This window comes from Rana temporaria, chromosome 1, assembly GCF_905171775.1.
Source record: "Rana temporaria chromosome 1, aRanTem1.1, whole genome shotgun sequence".
NCBI classification, from domain to species: Eukaryota; Metazoa; Chordata; class Amphibia; order Anura; family Ranidae; genus Rana; species Rana temporaria.
Window position 1 is genome coordinate 324,162,345 of NC_053489.1, and position 25,849 is coordinate 324,188,193.

The 25,849-nt window shown below is 44.3% G+C and overlaps 1 protein-coding gene across 1 annotated transcript; it reads left to right on the plus strand.

The window, feature by feature from the left end:
- Positions 1 to 371: 371 nt before the first annotated feature.
- OPN3 (opsin 3) lies at positions 372 to 24,075 on the plus strand. Its single transcript, XM_040335861.1, has 4 exons — positions 372 to 699; positions 4,627 to 4,946; positions 10,704 to 10,955; positions 23,757 to 24,075. Exons 1-4 carry the CDS (start codon positions 372 to 374, stop codon positions 23,997 to 23,999), a joined length of 1,143 nt encoding a protein of 380 aa, XP_040191795.1. The 3' UTR covers positions 24,000 to 24,075.
- The last annotated feature ends 1,774 nt before the right edge of the window (positions 24,076 to 25,849 follow it).

Sequence of the window (25,849 nt, forward strand, 5' to 3'; positions counted from 1 at the left end):
CCTAATTTAAATGGGACTCGCCCCATTAGATTCGGCACGCCTTGCGCCGCACACATTTAAGTTACACCGCCGCAAATTTTAAGGTAAGTGCTTTGTGGATCGGGCACTTAGGTAGAAATTTTGCAGCGGTGTAACTTAAATCGGAAGATTTAAGTTACGCAGGATATTTGTGGATCTGGCCCTTTGGTACTAATTATTTTTTTCTATTACAGTATAGTCTAACTGATTTTAATTCATTAATACTATGGACCAATCCTCTTAATTCTTGCAAAGCTGGACACATCTTAATATGGATTTACTAAAAAGAAGAATACATTAACCAGGGGCTGTCACTGCTTTATAATCCAGTTGGTGTACAGCTAACTAAAGCCATGTTCCATGTAATCAGGAATGCCAGTAAGGTTGACTCACAAGCTGACAATGAAAAGCTTTTTAGCCAAGACACCTATGATTTTTTGGCTTTGTTGGTGGCTTCAATCGGAGTTTTGGGGTTGTGTACTAATTCACTAGTGTTGATTCTGTATTGCAGATTCAAAACATTAAGGACTCCAACAAATCTTCTCTTGGTGAATCTCAGCTTCAGTGACTTTGTGTTCTCACTTTTTGGGGTCAGTTTTATTTTTGCATCATGTGTAAGCCGGCAGTGGATCTGGGATGAAGAGGGATGCATTTTTGTTGGATTGTGTGAAAATCTATTGGGTGAGTAAGATCATTTTTTTACTGTAATCTGACAAGTACCACATGATGTAGTATATTAAAGAATATGCAAACGTAATATTTCTTATTCTTGAAATTTGCCTGCTGTAGCATGTACTTGTATGAGAAAGTATCCTGTTCTCTTTGTGTGAAATACCTGGTGTTCCAGCCAGTCCCTTTGCTTTCCTATTGAAAACTGACCACACCAGGCATGAAAGCACAGCGTGATCAGTTTTCTGGCTATGCTGGTACTCAGCCTGCTCTCCTCCAATGTTTAGACTTCTGCTGACATGCCCCCTCTGCACAGCCATTCACTGGGAGATCAGTGTGCTGCTGTTTTTCCTCCCCTAGAATTTATACAGCTGAGAACAGAGGGTATGTGATCACTTATAAAAATGTGAAAAAAGGGATTTAACCACTTCCTTACTGGGCACTTTAACCCCCCTCCTGCTCAGACCAATTTTCGGGTTTCAGCGCTCTCACTCTTTAAACGACAATTGCGTGGTCATACAACACTGTACCCATTTTTTTTTTCCCACAAATAAAGCTTTCTTTCGGTGGTATTTGTTTATAGGGGTAAAGCATGTGTGCCGAATAGAGCGTTGATTGCGCTCGGCACTTCGGCGTTCCACGCTGGAACGCGCGCGGGGCCGTGGATGATGTCAGTGCGTGGTCACCGTATGCGTTCCAGCGTGGAACGCAATACGGCGACGAAAAGAGCCATTTACAGTTCGCAAGCACAGAGGTAAGACATTTCTTGTAGTTACTGACCAGGTTTGAACACATCTCAGAAGGAATTTGGGTCCACTCTTCTTTACAGATCTTCTCTAAATCCTTTTCGGTTTCTTGGCTGTCTTTTGGCAACTCAAAGTTTCAGCTCCCTCCATACATTTTCTATAGGATTAATGTCTGAAGACTGGCTAGGTCACTCCATGACCTTAATGTGCTTCTTTTTGAGCCACTTCTTTGTTGCCTTGGCTGTATGTTTTGGGTCATTGTCATGCTGGAAGACTCATCCATGACCCATCTTCAGTGTTCTGGCTGAGGAAAGAAGGTTCTCATCTAAGATTTCACAATACATGGCCTCATCTATTGGCTCCTCAATGCGGCAAAGTCGGTCTGTACCTTTAGCAGAGAAACAGCCCCAACGCATAATGTTTCCACCTCTGTGCTTGACTGTAGAGATGGTGTTCTTAGGGTCATAGTCAGCATTGTTCTTCCTTTAAACATGGTGAGTCGAGTTAATGCCAAAGAGCTCAAATTTGATTCAGAGGATTGGGAGAAAGTGATGTGGTAAGATGAGACCAAAATTGAGATAATAAAAAAAATTGGAGACCCCTTTACAAACCAATGTTCCCACTACAGACTGCTGGAACCCAAGGGCCACACAGCAAGAATCAAAAGACTGCATGTGACCACCAAGGACCTAGAGCAGGGGTGGGGAAACTTTTTTCTGCCAAGGGCCATTTGGATTTTTGTAACATCATTCGGGGGCCGTACAAAATGATCAACTTAAAAATTAGCCTGTTCTGACAGCTCCGCAAACCATGGGCGTCTGCTGAAATTTTTTCGGGGGGGGGGGGGGCGCTTCGGCAGCATCCATACACAGTCGCATTTAACCCTTTCTTCGACCTCTAGTGGGGATTAAACGTGTCCCCCCCCCCCCGCATCACTGGACCCCTTTACATTACACAGCACCCTGCATCACTGGACACCTTTACATTACACAGCACCTTGCACCTCTGGACCCCTTTACATTACACAGCACCCTGCATCACTGGACCCCTTTACATTACACAGCACCCTGCATCACTGGACCCCTTTACATTACACAGCACCTTGCACCTCTGGACCCCTTTACATTACACAGCACCCTGCATCACTGGACCCCTTTACATTACACAGCACCCTGCATCACTGGACCCCTTTACATTACACAGCACCTTGCACCTCTGGACCCCTTTACATTACACAGCACCCTGCATCACTGGACCCTTTACACTACACAGCACCCTGTATCACTGGACCCCTTTATATTACACAGCACCCTGCATCACTGCACCCCTGTATATTACACAGCACCCTGTACCTCTGGACCCTTTACATTACACAGCACCCTGCATCACTGGACCCTTTACACTACACAGCACCCTGCATCAATGGACCCCTTTACATTGGACCCCTTTACATTACACAGCACCCTGCACTGTGCAGGACATTAATACATGAGTTACCATGACCATTGACAAGTGCAGGACATTTACCTAGGGTTGCCACCTGTACGGGATTGACCCGGACAGTACAGGGTTTGAATCATGTGTCCGGGTCTCCTTCCGCCTTCTACCCGGACACATGATTCAAACTGTACTGTGGCTTAACTGGTGGAGGAACACTAGTAGTTAAAGTTGGTAGGGGAAAGTTCTTATCCTTATACAGAAGTTCCGACAATTTAATCTGAACCCCAATGTCCTCTTCTATACAGATACACTGAGTAATGTAATTGCCGGGATCAGAAGCACAAGGATTACTCTGCAGGGACTATTTGATGGTTTTCTGGCTCAGGCGGAGTAATCCTTGTGCAGAGGTTCTCGGCAATTACATTACTCAGCCAGGGTATCTGTATAGAAGAGGACGTGGGGAGATTAGATTGTCGGGACTCAGAACTGCTGAATAAAGATAAGAACTTTCCCCTAATGACATTGTGATTTTTTTTAATATGCAGCATGGGGGGAGGGGGTAAATGTCCTGCACTGGTCATGGTAACTCACAGTGCAGGACATTAATACATGAGTTACTATGACCAGTGCAACTGTGTAGGTAGGACATTTACCCCCTCCCCCCGCCGCCATGCTGAATATTAAAAAAATCACAGACAGTCATCACAGTTAATAATGTTCAGACTGCATACAGAATGATGCAGTCTGAAGATTATTAACTTTGATGACTGTCTGTGATTTTTTTAATATGCAGCAAAGCGGCGGGGGAGGGGAGTAAATGTCCTGCACAGTGCACAGGACATTAATACATAAGTTACCATCATATTTACATTTAATAATTTTCAAATTGCATCATTGCGTATGTCATACGCAATGATGCAATTTGAAAATTATTAAATGTAAATATGATGAATATGATCTTTTTAATATGCAGCATGTGGGGGGGCGGGGGGTAAATGCCTTGCACTGGTCATGGTAACTTATGTATTAATGTCCTGTGCACTGTGCAGGACATTTACCCCCCTCCCCCCGCCGCTATGCTGCATATTAAAAAAATACGCCGTATGTCATGATGCCGTCAGCATAATATTTATAGCTTACTTGCTTCTGTTCCTCGTCGGTGGCGCTGGCTCGTCCTCTCTATGCTCCTCCCATCAGTGCCATCCCAGCCAGCCATGAATGAAAATCCCCGCCCGCCGTGAGTGACGTCACGCCGCCAGGACAGGCTGTAAACTAAGGGGAGCAGTGCAATGATCCTATTGGCTGGAGGCTGGCGCCGGCTAACAGGGGCGGGCCGCAGGAGCGGAGTAAATGTATTGCTAAACACACTGACAATGAATGAATGATCGCCATTATCATTCATTCATTGTCAGAGTGTTTAGCAATACATTTACTCCGCTCCATAGTGACAATCGGCGGCGCTGTTTTACGATCCCATGGGGGGCCGGAGGGAATGATTTTTCGGGCCGCAAGCGGCCCGCGGGCCGCAGGTTCCCCACCCTTGACCTAGAGCATGGTCATCTAAATATGGGGAAATACCGGTAACAAACTCCATGCAGACCTGGCCATGAACACACAAACTTAATACAGAGAATAAGACCCACTTCCTAAAAAACTGATCTCAGGAAATGTATATATTGAGTATATTGTTCAGTTCAGCTCTAACTTCTGTCCATATTTGTCAGAAGCTCACACTTCACTTTTTCTTTCACAGGTTGCGTGTCAGTCTTTACACTTACTGTTGTGGCATACGAACGATATGTCCGAGTGGTATTTGACAAAATTGTTGATTTCCCATGGTCATGGAAAGCTATTACTTCTATCTGGCTGTGTTCCATGGTCTGGAGTACAGCACCATTAATGGAATGGAACAGATATATTCTAGAACCCCATGGACTAGATTGCTCTTTGGACCGGGTATCAACAGAGACGAGCCAGTCCTCTTTCATTCTCCTCTCCTTCCTAGCTTGTTTTGTTGCCCCAGTGAGCGTCATGATTTACTGCTATGGCTACATCTTATACTCAGTCAGAATGGTGAGTAATGCCTACAATATTTATACACAAAGTAATACCAAAATAATGCATCTGTGAAAGTATGGGGCTGTATGAGTTCTGCCAGAGCTTGTTGCATTTCTACAAGGACACAATGGGCTACTGGCCAAATATATCTAAGGTACCCATACACCGTCATGAGTTATCATAGGATCTTCACAAAATTTCCACAATCACAAAACAATTGCATTGTGTATGGATGTGTATGATGGAAGCACCTGAGCACTGAACCTATAGGTTACAATGCTACTATAGGGTCATTATTTGCATGTGTTACAATTGAAAAGGAAGACAATTGATGTGGTGATGCAATAATAATTCATTAAAAAAATACAGTCATTAAAAATAAAGACTTTTATTAAGTAGATATTTTAGATGTAAAATATTTGATTCCAAAAATGAATATAATTTTTTCATTTTAACTAGACCCTTATTCCAGTCTTCACTTTAAACAGACCATTGTGAATGTATATGCTTTGTTTGCTCACAGCCAATGTTCTGCCAAACTTTCATTTTATGTCTTGCATTGAACTGTGTAAGGACCATCATTTTTTGTAGTACAGTGCATCCGGGACGTATTCACAGCGCTTCACTTTTTCCATATTTTGTTATGTTACGGCCTTATTCCAAAATGGATTAAATTCATTATTTTCCTCAAAATTCTACAAACAATACCCCATAATGACAATGTGAAAAAGTTTATTTGAAATCTTTGCAAAGTTGATTAAAAATAAACAACAACAAAAAAAAATCACATGTACATACGTATTCACAGCCTTTGTCATGAGACTCAAAATTTAGCTCAGGTGCATTCTATTTCCACTGTTCATTCTTGGAATGTTTCTACAACTTGATTGGAGTCCACCTAAATTCAGTTTATTGGACATGATTTGGAAAGGCACACACCTGTTTATATAAGTGTAGCAAAGTCTTTAGCTTCTTCCAGTCTAATGAGAACCTCTAAGGCCAAAGATAGCTGACATTGTTTCATATGTAGTGGGTTGTGAGGCATAGTGGGTGCAAAGATGGTGAAAGTCATTGAGCACCAGACAATTCTTGGATGTAAAAGAGATTTTATTTATTTTATTAGTCCTTTTTGTATTTTTGGGGGGAAAGAGGGTTAGGGCCAGGACACCCTTAAGTAGTTGTAGATTATATTGCCAGACTCCGAGACTTCAATAGGAGGACAGCCATGCAGTGAAAGGCCGCAGCAAGGCGCTGCACATGCAAGAATGCAGTCTCCAACGGTCTTTAACAGTTCCTAACTCAAACATAACAGTTCCTTCAGCTTCACTACGACTGCTTCTTGTAGTTCTTCAACACTGAGCTCCCGGTCTCTTACTGGACCCTCTGATTCACTGACTCTGAATCCCTTGAGCTCCTCTAATCTGTGCGGTAGTACAGATAGCACCCACGCTTCCTATCTTGGCACTCCAGATTCTTCTCAAGCTTCACCCCTGCTAACCAGTTTGACCCTTGCTTTATCACTGCCTGAAGTTTCCAGATTCTCCACCGTACCCATTCGGTGAGAATACTGCTTCGGTACTCAGTTACTTACTGTGGTCCCTGGTAAAGGTGGTTGGTCCCTCAGTGGCGACAGCTCCCCTTCTAACCTCCGACCACGACAGGTTCTCTGGCTGGCAAAACCGTCACTTTTGGTTGGACTGCAAGCTGCAATCCCAACTCTGTGCTGCCCTCTTACTTCTGGATAGGCCCTCACACAGCCTGGCAGCCAGATTCCCTCGGGATAGGCCCAATCTCTAGCCTAGCAGCCCGGTGCGTACGACACACGTCCACCTAGACAGCCGTCCAGGTGGCACGGAACACAGATCACCTGACTTCACTCAGTTAGATGGGTGCTCCCAGCAGGCCAAGAAATTCAAGAAAAGCTCTGCCCATTGACTGAGACACCCCATATACCCCGGCTCCTTCACAGGAAGAGAAATGAAAATGTGTCATAGACTGTTTCAAGAGCTGGTCCTGTCTAGCTCAGTAGATTGCTTTTTAAAAAAAGGAAACTCATCACGAAATTCTGCTCCCAATATGAGAATATTAAATCCATCTTAGAAACCCATTGGCACCTGCTAAGAGAAGATACCACGTTAATGAAATATGTGGGTATTCACCCACAGATAATATTCAGACGAGCCACCTCTATTCGTGATAAGCTAGTTCAAAGCCACTACACTAAACCAACTATAGACCATATACGTCTTCCCTTAGGGACTTCTCGTTGTGGTACTTGCTCTTTTTGTAAATGGATAGCACCGTGTAAAACTATTCAACTCCCCAATGGTGAAACTTTTACACCGAAATTCTCTGCCAATTGCCGTACACAGGGCTTGGTATACCTCATGACATGCAAGTGTGGGGCGTTTTATGTGGGGAAAACAGTTAGGCAATTTCGCCAAAGGATCAATGATCATATCTATTATTCGGGTAACGGGAAAATGTTAACCCCTGTCAGCAGACATCTGCATCACCGTTTCGATACATCGTACATTAATTTTGTTGCCTTAGCTGTGATCCCCCAAAACCCTAGAGGAGGCGAGTGGGACAGAATTGTTCTTCAAAGGGAAACAATCTGGATCGAGAGACTCAATGCTACTCAATCTCCTGGACTGAACGAAACACAATCATATAAACCTTTTCTCTAGTCCAGATTGCTCCCTTCTATTGCTCCTATTCTTGGGCAACTGCTCTATGGGTCCCTGTTTGCGACACATGGACCTACATCTATAATATAATTACCCTATTATTTTAGGCACCTAGTGCTGTAGCTATTACTCGAGCACTTCACGCTCAACTATAGTGAGCCAATTTTTCACCATCACCAGTGATATATAATTATACACTCTAATTATTGATTAATTTTCTAATTTCACTTTTATACACTTTATTATTTATTTATCCATGAATGTTAGATCCTTAATTATATATACACTTATATGTTATCTCACCATCCTATGTTTCTTCCCTAGGTCCATGTGCCATAGATACGGATCTGCATATCTGCCTGACACTATATAGCAATTATGCTAATGACATTAACTGTCTGCCCCGCTTTCCTGCCCCCCATTCCTTGCCCAACTCAAAAAATCGCTTCCTTCTTCTAAAATTATAACCCTATAAGATTATCACTCGATGCTAATGCCCCCCCCCCCCCCCCAAAAAAGATGAATTATGGTCGGCTTTTTTCTTGGCTGTAACTGGTGCATATATTTATATATATAATACAAGGTACACTATGCTAGAACTGCTAATGACTATGTGACCTCTGCCAAAAAAAAGTAAATTGTATATAATATGTACTCCCTTTCGAGTTTGAGAAACGTTTTAATTCCTTATTTGTCCTCTTATTTAGATAAATATTTAAAAAATTTCCATTCAGCGCATCATTTCTGTGATCTTTTGTGATGCGTTCTTTCATTTACTGTAATGTGTTTGCTATGCACTTGTGGCGCGGCTGTAGGCTGCTTTATGGCTCTGCGGAACCTTATGTCTCTCTTCCCCAGCTGGGATGGACTCTGCTTTCTTTGTTCTCGATCTCTCTTTTCTTTCCGCTACCCGTTGATATTCAGGCAGGACGATAGGATTTTCTGTTTACCAGTACTATCCTTTTGACTGACGCCCCCTTTTTTCTACCTCTGCACTAGCTGGTAGGCTGGTTTTTGGAATGTGTCCGCCCCGATGGGCGTGTCCCGTGGCGGACTCTGCGGGATGTATTCTACTGCGCTGCTATGCGTCCTATTGGCTGCTCCCCACGTGGGTGACAGCCATGTGATATGGTTACGCTGTCTACTCTGCAGCACGTTCTATAGTCTCGGCGTTGCCTAGACATCCCTCGTCGGGCTCTTTGTTGGCCACGCCCGCCCCTCTGATTGGCCAGTACTGGCTGCATCACCTCTGGCTCTCCGATCATGTGACGGATGAGCGGTGAGGACGTCAGAGCGGGTGCGACGCCCCACACCAATCCAGCTGATCCTCCATTAGGAACTAGCCAGGGGGATATATAAACCCGTAATTTTCAGACGCACATTGTATTGGCGTCACTCCCTTCCATTGGGGACATGCTGCAGATTCCTGCGCTTTTGGATTTCTAGGTACATATGCTCTTTGGACATACCTATTCCATAGCTTTAATCTTTATAGCCTCAATGCCATTACTAGCCTCTGCTGACATATACCTTCTATCTATATGCATTATTTTTATTATTTTTTCATTTCCAGGATTTTGCTTTGTCAGCTCTGCTTACAATTTTCTCTGCCTTTGTGCTTGAGGATCTACAGACTGCTTTGGCGGATTTATCTATCTGCCATTTCTGTGCCTAGTTTACCTTACTTAGCACCGAACCACCGCGCATTTATACCCCTGGATCCGAATTACATTGCTTACCAGCAATTGACTGCCCCAACACCATTACTTTTATAATTTCGTGTTTATGGTGAGAAACTTTTTTATTTAACAATCTACGGATCATCTCTATTTCTCTCCTATTTCTATCTAAAAAAATGACAATATATTACTGTATGCTTAATTTGTTAACACAAACTCAATATTGTCTGCAGACACTACCCCTACAATAGGCTGGACCAGTACTACTGTATATCCAGCCACTGTGGGCATAATACACGACTGTCGCTTGCTTACCCCCTACGCGGCCTATATGTAAGTTTTACATACCCCCTATACATATTTGTTACTACCATTTCTTGCTTTCTTTTTCTTTTTACCTCCATTCTTTCCCTTTCTTTCCTTTTTCCCCCTTTCTCGTCCCATCCCCTTGCTATGGCCTTCCCTACTTCTCTCTTCACACCCTCCCCCTAGTGGGTAATTGGTGACATGCTGTCCTCTCGCTGTGCCACACCTGCATTGATAAATACATATTTTTATTTTTATTTTTATTATTTCATGCATTATTGCTTTTTTGAATACGTTGTCATACATATGTTATTTGTTTTCTGTAGATGTATAATTTATATACTATTTCCATATATGTATACTTGTAAACTTAATCTGTTTCTTGTATATATGTTTTATTAGATGCAATATCTGTCTGCTCCTGAGGAAGCGCGAAACGCGTAACATGTAGAGCAAGTCCTCCATTAAACCTACGGATCACTACCTGGGTTATACTATCCAAGATTGTATCTTCAACTGTGCTTTCTAAACTAAGCTTGTGTATATTGAGACTGTATAACTGTTGTTATAACCCTTGTAGTACCAGCCACTGACTCGATTCCCAAAATTGATTTTCTGTCTGATTGATTTTATGATATTTCATATTAATAAATATTTTAGTTTTTTCAATACAAATTGTACTGTGTGCCCTTAAAGCCCAATCTAATAGTTCTCGCTCAAATTCCTGTAATATCGGGGCGGTGGCACATCTCCAATAGGTGCATTCACAGTGTCACCCTGTGACTTATGCACATTAAAATAGGCCCTCTTTTTTCATAAATACTTGCTTTGGATGTGGTGATGCAGAAGCACAGTCCACCACCGGAGCATGGGGGAGCACTTTCTGCTGGGGGAGAAGGGATCAGGTAAGTAAAAGTGCTTTTACTCTCCCCTAGAATAAACAAGCAATCATCCCTTGCAGTGGGGCGTCATCAAAATAAGGGTTATAGGGGTCGTTTACTCTTACAGATTGGAAGAATGTCTTGTAGTAACTGCAGTAAACTGATTGATATAATGTACAACTGCAATCAAATGTGTCTTTTTTTTTTTGTCTTTAGCTTCGAAAGTTACAAAGTGTTGAAACAAGTCAGGTACTCAGACTTTTCCATTATGAAGTAAAAGTGGCTATAATGTGTCTTCTGATGATTTCGGCCTTTCTTCTTTGCTGGATGCCTTACACAGTGCTGTCTTTTCTGGCAATGAGTGGCCATGGCGACATGATTACCCCAGGAACAGCCATTGTGCCCTGCTTTCTGGTCAAAACAGGTGCTGCAACAAATGCAATCATATATATACTAACAAGCAAAAAGGTAAGCAACATTTTTTTTTATTTTTACTTTTAAATATCTTCCTGTATCAAACTTTGTAACTATTACCACTGCATACAACTTATCAGAAATAACACAACAAAGTATGCCAAGCATTGTCCAGGTTTGCTAGTCTTGGCCTCATGCACAGGATTTTTTTAACTCTCCTAGAAATCAGCAGCGTTTTTGCAGAAAAATTGCCTGACGCTTGTAAAAGCGTCTAAAGATTTTACAGTCATCAGGCTCTTGGGTGTTAATTTATTTAATTGGGCAAAATAAATAATTTATTCTGACCACTGAAATTATTAAACCTTATCAAAATAATTCACTTGTTTGGCAGATGCGTGTTAAACATTTCCAATCATCTTATATGTCTCCAAGATTTTAACAAAAAGATCTCTGTAACTGATCACTAACTTAAAAAAATACTTAAATTTGTACCAAATGAGGAAAGACCTTGTACCCAAGAGCTAACCACAGCTATAGCAGCACTGGTAGCTGTTTGGGGGCTTGGGGTGGGAAAAGATGTCTCTGTCTTCCTAGTGCTTCTAAAAGCAGTTTTTGTATCTTCTCAAGACTCTTCAAGATGAAGCTCAATCTTCTCTGGGCTCTTCAGAACCATGTTTCAATCTCCCCAGAGCGGTGTCTTGATCTCTAGTGGACTTTTGGGCCCCCCAGAGTTTTTCAGGCCAATGTTTCTATGTCCCAAAGGCTCTTTAGAACAGTGTCTTTATCACTCCAAGGCTTTTCAGGACAGTGTCTTGTTCACCCCAAAGCTCTTTAGAGCAGAATTACTATGCCCCCAGGGCTCTATAGGGCAGTACCCCTATGTCCCAAGAGCAATCCAAAAAAGTGTCTTCATTTTTTCAGGGCTCTGCAGGGCAGTACCTCCTTGTCCCCGTGGCTCTTCAGATCAGCGTTTTATCTCCCCAGAGCTCTTCAGGGCAGTGTCCCTAAAATCAACAATGTGTCTATGTTCCCAGAGCTCTTAAAGTAGTATTATGTAAATAAAAGCGCTGCGCCAATACAAATTGTTCTGAATCAGTCCTCAGGAAAGGCAAAACAACTAAAGATATTTAGCAGTCCTAAATGTGACCTAAAGGTGCCAATATAAAGAGCAAAAGTCACAAAAGGACCATAAGCTGTAAACGTCCAAAAGTCCAATAGGATGACACCACAGTGCTTGAAAACCGGAGTGCCCACCACCATAAATAAATTGGCTGCTTACCAGAAGTATAACCTAGCCGCAGCCTTTAGCTTGCGTGCAGTGTGTGGATGGAATTTGGACCCAGTATGAACACCCAGGACACTCCTCCGGTATACCATATACTCGTATGCTATAGTCAAAGCTCTGTGTGCAGTATGGATCAAAGAAAGGGAGAGGACCATAGGGTAATAACGTCTAGCAAAGATTTATTAATAAAAAATATCGTACTTACATTACATGTAATATTAAAAGCATAGAAAAAAGTGCCAGCCGGCAAATGCAGAAGCCCTTCCTCAAACGTGCTGCGTGTTGACGTCACTGCATGCCCCCCAGGCGTGTTTTGTCACATCTGACGTTCTCAATGGGGATAGTAGTAGTATTATGCCTTGTGTTTTTATATTATTTTGAAGCTTAACACATTGAGCACAATAAAATAAACATTCCCCAGTAAACTAGTTGGTACAATTCTTACCCCAGCGCTTGCAATTTACAACATTGATTGCTGCTGGTTTCAGCTCTCAGTGCTGCTTCCCTGAAACTTTCGGTCATCACAGGAAAGAGTTAAAAGTGGAAAGTGCAGTCTTGAGTCAGTCTATTAACTTGGAGGGAGAAGCAGGGGAGTGCCTTGCCTCCTAGGCTACTGGGCTATGTGTTTCTATAAATGCACAAAGTTCCTGCATGTACGGCTGCTTTCACACTGAGGCGCTTTGCAGGCGACATAACGCTAAAAGTAGTGCTTGCACTCAGGCTTTCACACTGGAGTGGTGCGCTCGCAGGACGGTAAAAAAACGTCCTGCTGGCTGCATCTTTACAGCGCTGTAGGAGCGGTGTATACACTGCTACAGCTGCACTTTGGGGATGGTTTTGACCCTTTTTCGGCTGCTAACAGGGGTTAAAAGCTCCACGCAAGCGCCCGAAAACCTCCGCAAAAACGACAGTAAAATGCCACTAAAAATAGCAGCACTTTCCCGCTTATGCCGCAGACGCCTCAGTGTGAAAGCGGCCCAAGGGTGGCTCCATGGGATGCTGCAAGAGAAAGGAACCATCCTGAAACAGGAACTATGGAGCACAGTGGTCTTGGCACAAGCTTAAACAGGAACATAGGTAAGGAATAAAATAAAAGACAGCTGCTTATCCTGTAAGTGACTAAATTATCTTCTGAAAGTCTCTAAAATTAAGGTTTTTTTATTACTATAAGAAAGAATAATTTAGTAAATGAAGAAACATAATGATATTATTGTCAGATGGGGAAAGTCATAGAGCATGAGAGAGGGAGACATGTATCTACGGATGTCAGATTCATAAGATTAATTATGAAACATAAATCACATTCATGTGTACGGTATATAAATACAACCAGTGCTTTAAGTGGGCCGGAACGCGGCGGTACTCAGTACCGCCACTTCCAAAAATGGCCCTGGAGAGTACCAGCACCTCTCCGTGCGCCCAGTACGTGGGTTTCCGGTACCAGAACGCAGCGGAGAGCTAGCTACAGTATTGTAGTGGCTGGCCGGCGCTGGGCGAATTACATCGCGCACAGTCTCTCTCCTCCATAATGTCATTGGCTGGGCCGGCCATCAGCTAGTGGAGGGGGGCGAGCCGTGTGCAGAGTACGGCTTGAGCCGTACGTGCAGGCGCAGGCAGGGAGTTGACCTCACGTTAGGTGACGTCAACTCCTTTCCGCACGCCTGTGAGGAGCGATCAGTGCGGCTTGGTGAATGTGAGCGGGTGACTGGCCCTCCTAGGAGTCAGGACGGTGCAGCAAAGTGAAAAAAACCTGACTTTGCTTTGGATCTGAACTTCTGAAGTACAGAGTACTGGTAAGTGTTTTGTTGCTACCTATGGCTGCTCACAGACTGATATGTATACACTTCTCCTATCAATTTATCATGGTTCGTTTCAGACAGCCATGCAGACTTGCCCTGTTATTTTCCTTTTATGTTTATTTTAAACCGTCTTGAAAAGTAGGAAGATGTTCATTGTATGATTATTGTTGCAAGCTTGCACATGGACTGCTCAGAGTGACTGATGAATAACATCCATTATTCTATCTATTTTCTGTGGTGTCTGTCCCTTGTCATGCTTTGTGCCCATTTTATCTTCTCTTTTTTTAGTTTCTGACATCATCAGCTGGTTTATGTAATTTTAGCAGAAAATGCACCAATATATTGCAAACCATAGCTGCTATGGTTTGCAATATATTGGTGCATTTTCTGCTAAAATTACATAAACCAGCTGATGTCAGAAACTAAAAAAAGAGAAGATAAAATGGGCACAAAGCATGACAAGGGACAGACACCACAGAAAATAGATAGAATAATGGATGTTATTCATCAGGGTATTTTCATGTTCAGTATTGGGGGGGGGGGAGCACCGGCGCCTAATAGAGTACCGGCACCTCTTTTGGCCCACTTAAAGCACTGAATACAACTGTAACACATTTTTAAAAAGGTAAACTGTGATTATTTTGGGTCTCTTTTACTTGGATCTCTAAGTTTATGTTTGTAAAGAGGAACTGAACTGTGCCCAAATAAGGTAAGCAGAGGTCAAAAGGCAAGTCATCAGTTTTGCTTGTGGGCACCCTGCAGATGAGCTTCCCCTTTACTGATTTTTTTATTGCCTTGTTTTGCACTGCCTCTGTCTGGAGGTTGCCATCTTGTTAGAGGTGCAAGGCTTTGCTACTTTATGTCAAAGCATTATTCCTGAATCCTGATGGCTGGTGGGGGAATATTTATCAAGCAGCAGGAGAGGTTCAGACATCACAGATTCAAAGAATGAATGATGGAGAAGCAGCAAGATCCTTGCACTGCAGTTTTCTCTCCAGCAAGCAGAACAGTGAGCAGCACAGTAGTGACATTGCTAGTACTGAATTATTGATTTTATATGGTAGTTATGAATTTTATGAAGAGAGAACACACTCTCTCTCTCTCTCTAATTAAAACAAATTTACAAAAATTGCAAAAAAAAACGTAAAGGGGTTATAAAGAATTTGCATAGCAGTTCACCCAATTAAAGTAACAATTACAAAACAATTGTAAATAGGCTATATCCTGTGCAGTGTAAATCAGTGATTTAAACCCCTTTGAGCTGGCGCCTGCTGGCTCTTTATGGCTTTTTCAATGCCAAGAGGTGGAGTTTATGATTGGCTGTCATGGCGGTCACGTGATCAGAAAGTTGCTTGCTTGCGATCAAGAGTTTTATGTTAGCCGCCTGTAACTGTGCTGGGAGTGCGCAGAGCACAGCTGAATTTGCACTATGGAACGCAAATATGCAACCACTATGCGCCAAGGCCCACCTGCTGAGAGGCCGCATATTTGTGTGTGCTTGGCGTCAAGAGGTTAATAGAAATTAATAGGTAAGTATTAGGGGTGCTGAGGGGGGCTGCTGCACACAGAATGCATAGAATGACAGGAAAAGGGGCAATTTTACCCCCTTTTCCTCATGGGAGAGCGACGGGGGACAGTAATTTTCTCCTGGGAAGGGGGGGGTTTGTTTCTTCCCCCCTTCCTCCTGTGTAGAAAATGGCTAGTAGCCTTTGGGTGACCTTTCCGGGGCCTGAATAGATTGCTCGGGAAAGGTCAGTTCAAATTTAGTAATTTGTCCCCCAGGTGACTTCTCTGAGGGAATTTGGCGGGCCTTTTTGAACTTTGGGTGACCCTTCCTGGGCTTCTGGACAGAAAGCCCGGGAAGAGTCCGTTTAAACTAGTCAGAACCAGTGGGTTTTAACCCGTTCTGGGCTATATAAAGCGGGTTCCGTCCAGCCTAGGCTCATTCGCCTCAGAAGACTTGGAGCTGTGGTGTTCTTCCCCCTCCCACCCTCCCCTTATTTTCAGAGATACCTTGTCGCGGTTATTTGTATGTGGTAGTGTCACCTTTGCAAAAAAAAAAGGGGGCTTTTAAAAAAAAAAAAAGCAAAGGGGGACTAGCTATGCTCATATTTATTACATGAATGAAATTATGAAAATTATCTGTTATAAAGCTGGGTACTAGTGTTCTAGCTGGGTAATTGTGTTGGCAGCCTGAGCCGTAGTGGCTAGGTTAGCTTTAATGCTTTACATTTATGCTTATTTATTTATATGTTGTTGATAATAATTATCACAATATTTTGAAAACCAATATTAAATAACCGCAGCCTTTTAAAATCCAGCAGTGGTCTTTTGTCTCTTATTTATTTATTTATTTATTTATTTAATAAAGTGTTAAGGTCTATTCCCGTCTGCTATCCCATGGACCAAGATAAAAAAAACTTCTGCCTTTACAACCACTTTAAGACAAAGTGCACTTTTTTTTTTTTTGCCCCTTTCCCCTGAACTAACCTAACTCACCATCCTCCTCAACAGGTGCATACTTACCTCTTTACAACAGTTTTGGCCTCCAGTGTTCGTTTACATCCAGTGCCGCAACTCTTATGCCGCGTACACACCATCGTTTTCTGCGATGGAAAAATGCGACGCTTTATGTGCTTTAAAAAAACGTCATTTTTCAAACTTCAATTTGAACAACGACGTAGCATACACACCATCGCTTTTTCACAACGCTCTAGCACAGCGCAGTTCCGTCAATCACGCACGACGTCACTATAAAGGGTCGTTTCCATGCGGAAGACGGCCTCTTTTGCTGATATCGTGTTGCTGCGTGTTAATAAAAGTTTGGTGAGATACGATTCGTGATTTTCAGTGACTGTGCTTTAAATATCGTTTTCTTGTCTATAAGCTGAAAAACACCTTAACGAATGTGCTGATTCCATTCTGAACAGTCGTTTTACATGAATGAGCGCTGCCGTCTCCTAACTTGCTTCTGAGCATGCGCGGGCTTAAATCGACGTTTTTACGTACACACGGTCAATGTTTAGAACACAGAAAACGACGTCGGCCAAAAACGACACATAAAATTGAAGCATGCTTCAATTTTTTTCTGTCGTTTTTTAGAAGACATAAAACAACGTTTTTGCCCACACACGGTCAATTAAATTGACGTTTTTGAAAATGACGTTTTTTTCCATCGCAGAAAACGATGGTGTGTACGCGGCATAACTCTCGCGACTGCGAATTACAGACTCATTGACTTCTATGGAGCTGTGTGCAGAGCCCAGAGATGAAGGGAGACAAGACAACCCCTATAGAAATGTATGGGGCTGTGATGCTCAGGAGAGTGTGACTTGCAGTGCTGGATCGGATGTAAACAAATTCTGAGGGCTACAGCTGTTGGATCGAGGTAACTTTGCATATGTGGAAGAGGGGTGCCCTAGGTAAGCTCATGGGAAAGGGGCAAAAAGGATAAGTGCACTTTGTCCTAAAGTGCATCTATTCTTTAACATTCTCTAAGAAGGTTATTTTTCTGGTGGTAAAAAATAATAAAAGGAGATTAGAGCGAATGTGTTGATTAGGTGGAGCTAATCATTCAGTGATCTGTCTACCAGTTGCTGGAAAGTGAACTTTATATAAAACCTGTCCGGTTGTATTCTTATTTTCCTGACTGGCTCCATGGCAGCATACGTGTGGGTTAGCCCCGCCTCCATAACTACCCAATAGGACCCCTCCCCTATAAATCTTTAGCTGTGGGCTCTCAGCCTTGTTCCTTTTTTGTCCTCCTCCGTAGGACCATGTGTTTGGTTCTCCTACCTAAAAAAAATATACACAACTCATCCTTTGATCAAGCTCGGCCAATAAATTCTCCAATAAGCCTTGTCTGTTAAGCAGGGTATGGAATGCATGGAGTAGCGCTGAAGATTGGAGTATGGAGACTATTGCGCAAAGACTGGTATACCTAGCGGTGCAGGTAGCCCTTATCATCTAAAGACCGGTGTGTGTCCCTGGCCGAATTGATCATGATGGTGATGGTGAGCAGTATCGTTTTTTCATGGCAGCAGTGTGTATGTTTGTAGTTTGTTTTTCCTGTTTGTTAAAGTCTTTTACTTGCCCTGTGAGCGACTGGTCCCCTTGCATTCCAGCCGCCGCTCCCTCTGACTTCCGGGTTCTGTCTGCGTTCTTTGCACAGACAGACCAGGACTGAAAGTGAGGCTTGGCTCACACGCGAGCGAGGTCTGGCTAGCGCATGCGCGAGGCTCGACTCGCGCACGCGCACTGGTTGCGGCTGACGCGGTCATGGCGCCATACGCCCAGCCCTTAAAAACGGAGAGAGACATGTGTACACTGGGGGCGTGCGTTCGTACGGCGGTTCCCGGTGTACTGTCCTTTTCATATCTAGGTAAGTGTTCTGGTTCAGTCTTGGCTAAAGCCTTGCTCATGTCTCTGCTTGACGTTTTTCACTTTCCTGTTACAGTGTCTATTCAAGGCTACATGCACATTTCTCTGCCTCTCAGTGGCCAGCCCTCCCTCAACAGGTATGGCTAAGGGGAAAACTATGTTTTCTGCACCTGCTGGGGGGGAAGAGAGTGGAGTATAGGGGCATAGTGTGACTATTTGTGTTTCTTCTTTCTCTTTATCTCAGCCCTTCTAGGTCTGACCAGCAGCATAATGAGTCCCACGGTCGCAGCGGGTCTTCTAAGTCACACCACCGGCTTCTGTGCTGCACACAGAATGCATAGAATGACAGGAAAAGGGGCAATTTTACCCCCTTTTCCTCATGGGAGAGCGACGGGGGACAGTAATTTTCTCCTGGGAAGGGGGGGGTTTGTTTCTTCCCCCCTTCCTCCTGTGTAGAAAATGGCTAGTAGCCTTTGGGTGACCTTTCCTGGGCCTGAATAGATTGCTCGGGAAAGGTCAGTTCAAATTTAGTAATTTGTCCCCCAGGTGACTTCTCTGAGGGAATTTGGCGGGCCTTTTTGAACTTTGGGTGACCCTTCCTGGGCTTCTGGACAGAAAGCCCGGGAAGAGTCCGTTTAAACTAGTCAGAACCAGTGGGTTTTAACCCGTTCTGGGCTATATAAAGCGGGTTCCGTCCAGCCTAGGCTCATTCGCCTCAGAAGACTTGGAGCTGTGGTGTTCTTCCCCCTCCCACCCTCCCCACCCTCACACTCATCTTCCAGACACCATAGTTCATCCAGAACTGGTCATGCTAGTAGAATTACTCCTCATCTCTCCCCCCATGATGAAAGATTAGAAAACTCTTGCTGGGGGTGCAAGGCTTCGTTATCTATTAACAAATCCCTTTGTGATCATTGTTTCTCTAAAGTAGCCAATGAAAGGGGAGGTGCAGATAAACACCTGGAAGCTCTTGTTAAAAGGGTCGTGGATAAATCCCTGCAGGAGAGAGATACTAGAATACAGCAGGACTCTCCTATAGACCCAATGATTCCCTTATTGGATCAGGGACATTTACATGAAGTCTTCGCAGCCACTCAGGCCAGCCAGTCGGCTGCCTCTCCTTCAGAAAGTGGTTCAGAATTGGAGGATACAGTAATAGGCTTTGATTATGCCTTAGTCCCTGCCTTAGTGAAAGCTATTAAGGAAGTCTTGAATTTGGAGGATCCAGCTACTTCTCCCCCTAAACAGAGAAAACTCTTTAAACAGCTCAACAAGGAGCGAGATTACTTCCCGTTTATTACGGAGATAGGCGCCATTATCTCTAATGAGTGGAGTAAACCTGATAAGAAAGGCTCTATGCAGTCGAAGATTACAAAATTATATCCCTTTAAACAGGAAGATGTGACACATCTTGAAACTGCCCCGTCAGTGGACGCAGCGTTGATGCGTTTGGTGAAGTATGTGACCCTTCCCTTGGAAGACACAGTTTCTTTTAAAGATCCTTTGGAAAGACGGATCGATTCAGACCTAAAGAGAATCTACTTGACAGCAGGGTCCGCTTGTAAACCCATTTTGGCTGTAGCAGCTGCCTCAAAAGCCTTAGAAGCCTGGTCTGACAGTGTTAATGATTCCTTGAGAGGCATTTCTGAGGATACAGCTAAGAATTCTCCTATCCAGGAAATTAGGCTAGCGTCCGCTTTCTTGGGGGAGGCCTCTATTGATATTACTCGCCTAGTGGCCAGGGTGATGTTGTCGGCAGTCACTGCCCGCCGTGCTTTGTGGCTCCGTCCATGGTCTGCGGATGCAGCCTCAAAGCAGGCCTGGTGCCGTATTCCCTTTGAGGGCGGGTCCCTCTTTGGCAATAAACTCGATAGTGCCATCTCTCGGGCCACGGGAGGTAAGTCGGGGTTTCTCCCGCAAGACAGGCGTTTGCAGAATCAAAAACGCACCTTCTTCAGACCACAGATCGCTGGAGGGATACACGCAACTACAGACCCGGTCGTGAATTCTCTAGACCATGGAGGTCCAGACAACCTCCCTTTAAGAAGCAAACTAAAGGCACTACTTCTAACAGCCAGGAGTCTACGAAGTCTTTTTGAGGTTGGGCCCGCCCAAGCATTTCAGGTGGGGGCTCGCCTTTCCCACTTTCGGCATGTTTGGGCGGCCTCTATTCAGGACTTCTGGACCATCAAGACGGTCTCGTCGGGCCACACTTGGATCTTCAACAGCGACCCCAGGCTCAGGTTTGTTCCCACGAACCTTCCAGGCACAGAAGAGAAAAAACAAATCCTTTTGGCCTACGTGAACTCTTTATTAAATCAAGGCGCAGCTGTCAGTGTACCAGAAACAGAACGAGGCGAAGGCATGTATTCCCCTTTATTTCTAGTGCAGAAAAAGAATGGTACTTGGAGACCAGTAATAGACCTAACTCATCTCAACCGGTTTATTCGGAAAGAAAAATTCAAGATGGAATCTCTGTTAACCATTCAACAGTCGATCCATCCAGGGGATTGGTTAGTGTCAATAGATTTGAAAGACGCTTATTTTCATGTTCCGGTGGCAATAGGTTTTCAAAAATACCTCCGCTTCTCGGTAGGCGACCAGCACCTACAGTTCACCTGCCTACCCTTTGGTCTCACGACCTCACCCCGGGTGTTCTCCAAGGTCCTGCTAGCTGTCGTAGCCCTTCTGCGGGTGAAAGGAGTTCGTCTTCATCATTATTTAGACGATCTATTGCTACTAGCCCAAGACAGAAATCAACTGATAAAACAGAGGGATCTAGTAATTACCACTCTTCAAGAGTTCGGATGGCTGATAAATGTGGAGAAAAGTCATCTAGTCCCATCACAAACCCTAGTGTTTTTGGGTGCCCTCTTCAACACATCAATAGGCACCATCTCATTACCGGAGGAAAAAGTTACCACGATCAGAGGCAGGATCCGCAAAGCATTCGCTGCTCCTCAGCTATCTGCCCTTCATTGTCTGAAGTTAATCGGTACCATGGCAGCCACCATTCCAATGGTGAAATGGGCCCAGTGGCATACTCGTCCATTCCAGAAAGGATTTCTCCAACAATGGGTCTCCTCCAGGAAGAGTCAGCGCATCACGATCACTCAATCTATGAGAGGATCTCTTCTATGGTGGCTTCAGGGGAAGAATCTCCGCAACTGCCATTCAATTCGTCCCATCACTTGGGTTACAATAACATCAGATGCCAGCAATCTGGGCTGGGGCGCCCATTGCCTTTCAGAGATAGCTCAAGGCAGATGGAGCACACCCTCTCACGGAATTGTTTCCAACATACTGGAACTACGAGCCGCCTTTCAGGCACTCCTGTCCTTCAGCCATGTATTGACAAATTTTTCGGTGATGCTCAGGCTGGACAATACGACCGCCGTGGCCTACATAAAGAAACAGGGTGGAACTCGCAGCTGGACCCTACTTCGAGAAGTGGAACCAATTATGAACTGGGCCCAGAAGAATCTGGCCAACATCTCGGCAGTATACATTCCGGGGATTCAGAATGTTCAAGCGGACTTCTTATCTCGAGTCCAGTTGGACAACAACGAATGGTCCCTACACATAGATGTGTTCAATTGGCTTCTAACCTTGGGAATATCCCCAGAGGTGGATCTGTTTGCGTCCCCGTGCAACCACAAGTTGACGAAGTATTATGCGAGGGGCAGGGATCCCCAAGCCTATGGGATAGACGCTCTCACAGATCAATGGAGATTTCAAAAAGCTTACGCCTTTCCACCAGTCCCTGTGGTCTTTCGGTTCCTTCACCGGCTCAAATCAGAGAATGCGGAAATCCTCGCAGTGATCCCTTTTTGGCCAAACAGGCCCTGGTTTTCTCTCCTATCGCTCCTCAGCTATCGGGACCCAATCCCTCTCCCCCCCAGACCAGATCTTCTCTCCCAAGGCTCAATATGGCACCCATGCCCAGCTCGTCTGCACCTCAGGGCGTGGTTCTTGAGAGGGGAAGGCTTGAAGCACTAGGTTGTCCAGAAGAAGTCATGTCAACCCTGCTTAACGCCAGGAGAGATAGTACTAACAGAGTGTATGAACGTATTTGGTCAAAGTTTTCAGACCACATGTCGTCGAGGTCCAACCCTTCTAGCTCTCCAGAGGTTCAAGATATTCTTAGCTTCCTACAAACAGGCTTGGTCTTACCTTTAGCAGTCAGTTCTCTCCGAGTGCAAGTCTCAGCCATCTCTGCGTTTACGGGGATCTCTTGGGCTAACCATCCCCTGGTTCGCCAGTTCTTCAAAGGTGCCATTCGGCTCAGGCCCCAAAGAAAACCGAGGTTTCCCAAATGGGATCTACCTCTTGTTCTGGACTATCTTACCTCGATCAGCTCTAATCCGGATAAGCCTCTTTCAGCTAGAGATCTTACTCTCAAAACCATCTTTTTAGTTGCAGTCACTTCAGCTAAGAGGATCTCCGACATAAGAAATCTGGGCTCAAAAGAACCATTCCTGACCTTCTTTCCTGACAGAGCAGTATTAATTCCTATGCTGGGCTCAAATCCTAAAGTGACATCCATTTTTCACGAAAATCAGGAAATTGTCCTGCCCACCTTTGGGTTATCTGAAGATCAAAGTGTTCATCCCCTTGATGTAGGACGCACATTAAATCTATACCTAGAAATGACAAAATCCTTCAGGCAAACAGACTTTCTTTTCGTCCTTCTCCACGGAAAGAACAAAGGAAAGCGGGCATCAATCAGATCCATCTCAACTTGGATAGTTCAGACCATCCAGAGGGCATATAAGGAGAAGGGCCTGGCTCCTCCAGAGGCAGTAACTGCACATTCAACTAGGAGCATCTCGACTTCTTGGGCAGCCTCACGTCATGTCGCACCTGAAGTTATATGCAGAGCGGCTTCGTGGTCTTCAATTAATACCTTTGTCTCTCACTACTGTATTGAACCAGCTGCTTTGTCTTCTTTAAGTTTTGGTTTACAAGTGCTGTCGGTAGACAGTGTTAAATAAATGTATTTTCTCAGCATTTTTGCCCACCCGGGTTTCTTTTTGTGAGTTATTTCCCACACGTATGCTGCCATGGAGCCAGTCAGGAAAAAGGAAAATTTATTACCAAATACTTACCGTAATTTTCCTTTCCTGATAGGCTCCATGGCAGCAGGAGTCCCTCCCAAAATGCGTGGAGTAGGATAGTTACGGAACAAGGCTGAGAGCCCACAGCTAAAGATTTATAGGGGAGGGGTCCTATTGGGTAGTTATGGAGGCGGGGCTAACCCACACGTATGCTGCCATGGAGCCTATCAGGAAAGGAAAATTACGGTAAGTATTTGGTAATAAATTTTCTTTTTTTTTTAGATTTTCAGATAATGTTTGAAAAAACTGATGAGGATATGTTTTTATTTTGCAGTTCAGACAAGGCCTCACAAAACTCCTGTGGATGAAATGTTTGAAAAACCATATAATATTTGCCAGGAGAAGGAAGTTAGTTGGAGTAGATGTCGGAAAGAAACTAAAGAAAATAGTACGCTACACATCTTCCTCTTTTAGCTCTGTTATAACAACTGGCCAAACTGATACGCAGCAGTCTGTTGAAGAAACACAAGATAACTATGTACCGAATGTTAAAATAATCCACGTGCAGCCATTATAACTTGTTTACATGTCAGTTAAGTACAATTACTTGTGTAGCAAAGTCTTTTACCTCTTCCAGTCTAATGAAAACCTTTGAGACCACAGACCGCTGACATCCTTCTGTATGTAGTGGGTTGTGAGGCATAGTGGGTGCAAAGATGGTGAAAGTCATTGGGCGCCAGACACTTCTTGGATGCAAAACAGGTTTTATTTCTTTTAACAGTCCTTTTTATATTTTTGCAAGGCAAAGAGGGTTAGGGCCAGGACACCTTAAGTAGTTATAGATTCAATTAGCAGACTCTGAGACTTCAATAGAAGGACAGCCGTGCCGAGATAGGCCCTAGCGAGATGCCACATCTGCACTTGCAGGAATGCTGTCTCCTATGGTTACAGTTCCTGACTCAAACGTAACACTTATTTCAGCTTCACTACAACTGCTCCTTGTAGTTCTGCAATACTGAGCTACCGGTCTCTCACTAGACCTACTGATTCACTGACTCTGAATCCCTTGAGCTCCTCCAAGGTTTGTGGTGGTATCCCCTCAAGCATCACCAAGCATTGGCACTCCAGATACTTCTCAAGCTTCACCACTGCTAACCAGCGAGGTCCCTGGCTTGACACACAAGGCTGCTCTGCAAGCATCTCCTCCGCTGGTTGGGTCGCTGACTTGATCACCGCCTGAAGTTTCCAGATTCTCCATCATGCCCTTTCGGTGACAGTATAGTTCCAGTACTTGCTTCAGTTACACACTGTGGTCCCTGGTAAAGGTGGACCCTTCATGGCGACAGCTTCCCTTCTACCCCCGACCACTGACAGGTTCTCCGTCCGGCAGAACCGGCACTTCTGGTTGGACTGCAAGCCTCAGTCCCAACCCTGAGCTGCCCTGTCACTTCTGGATAGGCCCTCACACAACCTGGCAGCCAGATGCCCCCAGGATAGGCCCAATCTCCAGCCTAGCAGCCCAGGGCGTACAACACACAACCACCCAGACAGTGGTCCGGGTGGCACTGAACATAGCTCACCTGACCTCATCCGAATATATAGGTTCTCCCAGCAGGCTAAGGGATTCAAGAAAATCCCGGCCCATTGGCTGAGATATCCCATATACCCATAACTTGACCTTGAAATGTCCTTCTCATATCTAATGCCACCAAGTGCCCAGCCACCTAGTGACAGAGGAGAAAAATTACAACAAGGACAAACTTAGGGACAAACTGAGGGAGAAATCAATGGATCTCTACCAACTATCTACAGTAGCTACTTTTGACAAGGAATTTGGTGAGAAGCTTCCTGACTAAACAACAGGGTGCTACACTTGCAACATGCGACAAGCTTGAATCCCGAACCCCAAACCCACTGAAATCAATGGTAACGCAATCTTTCATAGTGCAAATGCCTATTTTCTGAGCTAATAGACAAGAGGGTGTAAAGAAAAAAAAAACACGGGGGTTCACTGCCTTGGGGCATATGCACTTATACAAAAAAGGTATTTTTTTTTGTTTTTTTTTTTATTTCATTGGGCCAGGACCAGTAATTTTGCCTAGAGTGCCCTAAAATACTTACACCAGACCCTTTGAGTCTGGTATGAAAGGGGTGTAGCACAACCCCCGTAGGAGCTGCTGGTTAGTTTTTGGGTCTGCCGATACCCCACTGTTCACCATCAGCGCTAGGGGTTACATTGTAGAGGGATGGAGGGTTAGGGGAGATTCAGATACCTTGCTTTGCGGATCACGGGTATTCTCTTGAATCCAGAGGACAAAGAGTCTCCACACTGGATCTAGCAACCACCGGATAGGCCTCTCTCACTGACCTAGCAACCGATGCGTCGCTCGGTCAAAGTCTCTGCCACAGACTTGTTGAACATAGTAA

What these genes read in the sequence shown, in the direction of transcription:
- OPN3 (XM_040335861.1), top strand. Translation starts at nt 372, where the DNA reads ATGTTCCATGTAATCAGGAATGCCAGTAAGGTTGACTCACAAGCTGAC. An exon ending in ATTGTGTGAAAATCTATTGG is followed by an intron (nt 700 to 4,626) that starts GTGAGTAAGATC and finishes TTTCTTTCACAG; the next exon opens with GTTGCGTGTCAGTCTTTACA. An exon ending in TCTTATACTCAGTCAGAATG is followed by an intron (nt 4,947 to 10,703) that starts GTGAGTAATGCC and finishes TTTTGTCTTTAG; the next exon opens with CTTCGAAAGTTACAAAGTGT.